General features: G+C 60.6%; 1 protein-coding gene across 1 annotated transcript; it reads left to right on the plus strand.

The window, feature by feature from the left end:
• The first annotated feature begins 3,677 nt into the window (after window positions 1-3,677).
• On the plus strand, window positions 3,678-5,931 carry LOC101638956 (ly6/PLAUR domain-containing protein 2). The gene is made up of 3 exons (XM_004697628.2): window positions 3,678-3,738; window positions 5,221-5,340; window positions 5,666-5,931. Exons 1-3 carry the CDS (start codon window positions 3,681-3,683, stop codon window positions 5,866-5,868), a joined length of 381 nt encoding a protein of 126 aa, XP_004697685.1. The 5' UTR covers window positions 3,678-3,680; the 3' UTR covers window positions 5,869-5,931.
• Window positions 5,932-5,956: the final 25 nt, after the last annotated feature.

The following is a 5,956-nucleotide window of genomic DNA, read 5'->3' on the forward strand; positions in this document are numbered from 1 at the left end:
GCCCCCACGTCGTTCGATCTCTCCATGGTGGCTTCCATGGATCCAAGCAAGATGAAGCCTGTTACCTTGTCTACCTTTTCCCCAGTGGACCACGATGGCCCAGCGGGAAGGATTCTGGTGCTCTTTACATTGAGTCGTAATCCACCCTAAAGGGTGCAATCCTGGATCTTCATCAGCAAGTGCTTCCGGTCCTCCTCACTCCGGCAGGCAGGGCTGCACCATCTGTGTAGCACAGGTGGTGAATAAGCCTCCTTTGGAGCCAGGGCCCCTGGCTGAGAACCTCCTAGACCCAGGGAGAGCTGGATGCAAAACACAAAGGAATCTCTGAGGAATGCTGGGCCCCCAGACATTGCAAGGGGACAAGGACCCTCCAGAGAGAGAAAGGCTTCCCTGAAAGGGGTGCCTCCTCGTTAGGGTTCTGCCTCCCACACTGTCAGAGAATAAAGCTAGGGTCACTCTCCTGCCGTGTCCCTGCTACCTGATGCCATTCTTGGGAAAACCTGGACTGAGGAGTTGTCCCTGCAAGGGACCTTGGTGGCTGCAGGTGCCGGTGACTCAGGCTGACACTGCTGTGACTGTGCAGCCACTGGACACTGGGCTCTGCCTAGGGGGCTCCTGGGTCATACAGTGCTCCAGGCTCTAAGACTGTCTGTGAGATCGGAGCGGTTTGCTGAGGTTTGTATGGAATGGCGCTTACTGTGTGAGAAACACTGGGCATGCCTGAGAAACATTGGGCATGCCCAGAGACACTCAGACATCTCAGCACAGTCACCCCTGAGCTTTCATGCTGGGGTGCACCTGTAGTGGTGCACCAGGGGCAGCCAGAAACCACTGTGTGTACCTCAAATTTCTAACATACCCTGTATGTGATCTGCTGTCAGGCGCTGTCCATGCACCACGCAGGTGGACGTGAGGCAGCGCAGGGCTGAAGCCCAAACCCTGACTGGTTCCGTGTGGGAGAACCATAGATTTGTGGGTTCAACCTCAACAAAGTTAAATAAAATAAAATTAAAAAGCTAAAATCCCCATGACAACACTTTAAAAGTCCCTGCCATCAATTCAAGCAACCCTACAGGGCAGGGTCGAACCGCCTGTGGGAGCTCCCAAGACTGTCACTATTGACAGGCCTAGAAAGCCTCATCCTTCTCCCACGGAACAGCTGGTGGTTTCAAACCGCTGAAGTTGCAGTTAGCAGCCCGAGGTGTAACCACTGCATCACCAGGGGAGGCCTTGACGTAAACGTCTTAAAAGAAAAAGGGAAGCGGAAAGATCGGACCTGGATTCCGTGTGTTGAGCAAGCGCTCCCCTCTGTACCAGTGTACCTGCTCTGGTCTGGCCAGATCTGTAAGGCAGGACTGGGGTCATGATGTGTGTGTGGGGGGAGAGGGGAGCATTAAATAACTAGAGGAATGTCATATGCTGGTACAGATTAGAGCTCTTGACACACTGAATCCAGGACAGATAAACACCTCGGTAACACGAATGGGAGTAGGGAGAAGGTGGGGGGAGCAGAGGGAGAAAGGGGGAACCGATCGCAATGATCAACTTATAACCCCCCTCCCAGGGGGCAAACAACAGAAACGTAAGTGGTGGTGATATATGCAAATAATAATCATTTTTATCAAGGGTCATGAAGGAGGGAGGGAGGAAAAAACAAAGAGGAGTTGATCCCAAGGGCTCAAGTAGAAAGAAAATGTTTTGAAAAGGATGGTGGCAACATATGTACCAATGTGCTTGACACAATGGATGTGTGGATGGTTAGAACGGTAAGAGCCCACAATAACATTATTAAGACAACAACAACAACAAAACGGTAAGCTGTAGAGCCACCCCTGCCCACCCCAGGACTCAGCGAAGCCGGGAACAGAGATGCACTGCAGCAGGAAGGGTCCTTGGAAGGGAGAGACGCTCCCCAGTCCCCAAGTGAGAGAGCAGCAGGGAGGGCCCAGCCTTACATCTTCCAAGGAGCCCTGACCTGTTCACATCCTGAGCCCTGATCCTGCTCACACAATGAGCCCTGACCCTGCTCACACAATGAGCCCTGACCTGCTCACACTCTGAGCCCTGACCCTGATCACACAATAAGCCCTGACCCTGCTCACACCCTGAGCCCTGACCTGTTCACACACTGAGTCCTGATCCTGCTCACACTATGAGCCCTGACCCTGCTCACACCCTGAGCCCTGACCTGTTCATACACTGAGCCCTGACCCTCTTCACACACTGAACCCTGACCTTGGTCACACTCTGAACCCTGGCCACTCACTGAACCTGACCTTTGCCTGGGTGACCAGTGGGAGTGGAAGAGTTGAGGTGGGCCAGTATAGGTCTCTTGGTCCTGAGGCCTCCCCAGCTGGCGCCCACCCATTCAGGCCTGCCCCCTCCCCGGGCAGATATAACTCTGCTGGTCATTGATGCCTGGGTCCCCAGAGAGGTCAGCCAGAACTCTGGGCAGAGCCTTGGGGCTGGGCGCATGTGGGTGGCAGTGCAGAAAGGTGTTGGGCAGGTCTGTGCAGGAGACCTGGGTTGGACATAACAAGGGCTTGGGTGTGCTCGGTGGGTGTCTAATCCGGTTAGCATGCCAGCCTCACCCAGTGTGCCAGGGACTCACACACTGCTCCCGGGCCAGCTACTCAGAGCCCGGACCCTGTATGCAATCTCCAGTGGGGGAAGGTGGCCCTCCTGGGGTGTGGAGACCTGGCAGGTCACCCTGATATGTGAGTGCCCCCCCTCCCACCACCCACTGGTGCTGAGGGGGAGAGAGCATGGGGGAGACCTCATACCAGGGCAAGGTGGTCCTTCAGTGAAGCCAGGGCCACAGTGGGGGCCTAGGGTGTGCCTGGGAGGTCCCTGAGGCTGATGGGGCTGTGCCCAGAGAGGCCAGGGGACAACCCCCTGAGAAGAACTGGCCGTTAGGCCCTGAGACTGAGGCCCTTCAAATCCCAGTCTACCTCAGGGTCTAGGGGTGGGTCACGGACCAGGAGCACCTGACACCCCAAGTTCACTGCCTGTCTCAGGATCCTAGGCACTTCCTCTCCTGCAAACCACGCCCTGAGGGTAATGCCAGGGATGGGGGAAGGGACCTGTGTGGGGCCACACTGCTCTCTGGCACTGCCCCTCCCCCAAGGCCACCCGCTCCACCCTCACCCCAGGGTCCATTCCTCTCAAACCACCAGCTAAGCCTCTGAGCAAATATGGGAAATGATAGTTCAGGTAACAACACTGCCTGCCCACCCCACCCCCAGCCAGGGGCCGCCACCAGGGGCTGGGAAGGGAGTGGTCACCCAGGAGGGAGGGTGCCCATAGTGGCTAGATCCCCAGCCCGGGTCCCTCCCACAGCCAGTAGAAGGACTCCTGACTTGGACCCCCACTCTGCTGTCCCCTCTGAGGCCACCCCTGAGTCACCAGGGAGGAGGAGGAGTCAGCCCACCCAGGGGTTCTGGGCAGAAAGGCAAGGAAGAAGGCCTAGAGTCCGGGCTGGGACTGCAGGATGGGGCGGGACCCCTGAACAGAAGGATCAGGAGTTGGTGTGGGAGGGCGGGGTCAGGGAGGGTGTAGGAAGAGGCCCCGGGGCGGGGAAGGAGGCGGCTACCTGGGGCAGGGTCCGCCTTGTGGCCACCTGATCCGTTAAGCCTCGGGGACCGGTCCGGCAGGCAGCATTTCTTGCAGCACCGAGGACCATGCGGGGTACTTGGCTGGTGTATCTGGCACTACTGCTGGTGGCCTTTGGGTGGCTGGGTGAGCACAGGAGCCACAGGGGCTTGGTGGGCAGTCCCACTGGAGCCCCCGAGGGCTCTGGGGAAGGGTCTGTGGGAGGGAGGGGGCAGGTTGGGGGAGCTGAGGACAGAAGGGGGGTGGAGGTGGGCTTCGGAAAGCAGCGGAGTGGTGGGGGGCATTCCATGGAGGAGGCCCACAGCCAGGTCTGGTTTGAGCAGTGTGGTGGGAGGACCCCAGCTAGGGGTCTTCCTCCCCTGTGGGAGTAGGGGGTGGGCAGGGAAGGGCAAAGTCAGGTTCTGTGTGTGTGTGTGGGAGGGGGCACTGGGTGGAAGAAGAGGCGTGTGTGGACTTGGGGGCTGGACAGGAGGCCTGGAACCCAGAAGACTGTGTGTGGTGACTGGCGGCTCTGGGGCCTAAAAGGAAAACTGGAGGAGCTGTTTCCGTGCCCCTTGTTTATGAACCCCACCCCCGCCCTGGTCACCCTGCCCCGTACCCAGAGGCTGACAGAGGCCCTTGAGAGAGGGCCAGGACCTCCCACCAAGTTACAGGAGCCGGACCAGCCTGTGGTCTCAGGGCACCTGGCTACTGGGGCCAGCCGCTTCAGGGATTGAGGGCTGGAGCTGCCCCGCCCTGTAGAGGCATGGGGGGCCCCCTCCCTTCTCCTTTGTTTCGGGGACACACCTGCAGCAGCAGATCCAGCTCACACCCCACCCCCATACCCTCTCCGCTGATCCCTGAATCCCGCCACAGCTCTCTGCCTATGACCCACCTCAGGTTCCCAGGGTAACTCTCCCCAGCCCCTACCCACCCCCATCGCTGTGGAGCTGTCAGCCCCACGCCAGCCCCGGCCCTGGACCCAGACCCTGCACCCAGGCCACCCCCGACCACCCCCCCAGGCCCCTGAGCCAGGCACCCCACCCAGGTCTCAGGCCCAGGCATCCTGACTCAGGCTCTAATTTGACCCCCAAATCCAGCTTCCTCAGCTCAGGGGCCCCTGACCCACGCCTCTCACTAGATCCCCCAGACCTGACCCCCTGACCCAGACTCCCCACTGCACACACCCAGAATCCCTGCCTGAGCCCCCAACCTGGCCTTCCAGACCCAGGCCCTCTAACTCAGGCTACCCTCCAACCCAGGCCCCCTGACCCCAGCCCCCTGACCAAGGCCCTTATCCTAGCGCCCCTGCACCGGCGCCACAGCCCAGACCCCCCTGACCAAACCCTTTTATCTCAGCCCCACCAGGCCATGACCCAGGCGGGCTCCTGCCCCCCACCTGCCCCCAACCCCCAGGGCCTCAGGCTGTGCACACTGGCCCCTCTCACTCCCAGCCCAGCACCTTCCCCTGTGCCCAAGGTTTGGCCAGTGGCCAGCTGGTCTCCTCAGACCCAGGCCTCTGGACCAGCCGAGCTCCCCACCTCCCCCTGCCCTCCCCTGCCTAAGGCTGTCTCTGACGTGTGGGGCAGCAGGCCCTGCCTGAGCCAGGCTCTCAATGCCCGTCCCCAGCCATGGCCCTGCAGTGCTATTCCTGCCCGGAGCCCACCAGCGTGTCCAGCTGTCTCACCGTGGCCACCTGCACCGCCAATGAGACCATGTGCAAGACCACACTGTACTCCCTGGAGATCGGTCAGTGCCGGGCGGAGCGTGACTCATTTGCAACTAGGCAGTTAGTTAGGTGGGATCTGCACCCCTGTGACCCCCTTCCTTCTCTCTCTCTGCCCCCCGCCCCGCTTTCCCTGGGGCAGCTTTGCCTTGCCACCGGTGCGAGCAATGACCTCTCCCTGTGAGTGTTTGGGCAGGCCCAGTCTGCCCTGGGGCCCTGGCAATAGTGGGCACTGATGGGGGAGCGGAGGGGAGGGGGAGATGGGCAGCCCCAGGAGCCCAGTCTGGGGCCTATGCAGGTGGCTCAGGGGCTCTGGGTCCTGCTGGCTGACACTCCCGTGCCCCGCAGTGTACCCGTTCCTGGGCCATTCCACGGTGACCAAGTCCTGTGCCAGCAAGTGCCAGCCCTCGGACGTGGACGGCATCGGCGTGACCCGGCCCGTGTCCTGCTGTAACGCTGATCTGTGCAACGTGGACGCAGCCCCCGCGCTCAGCCCCGGGAGTCTGGCCTGCACCCTGCTGCTGGCCCCCCTCTGGAGCCTGGGGCCCTAGGCCCTGGCCCCACACCCCCTCTGCGATCAGTCAGCAAGCTCCTTAAACAGTATGTCTGCCCAGGCTCCGCTCCTTCTTCTCCCCACCG

The sequence above is a fragment of the Echinops telfairi genome, unplaced genomic scaffold (assembly GCF_000313985.2).
Source record: "Echinops telfairi isolate 266 unplaced genomic scaffold, ASM31398v2 ScPeMD7_1;HRSCAF=3_0, whole genome shotgun sequence".
In the NCBI taxonomy this organism is placed as follows: Eukaryota; Metazoa; Chordata; class Mammalia; order Afrosoricida; family Tenrecidae; genus Echinops; species Echinops telfairi.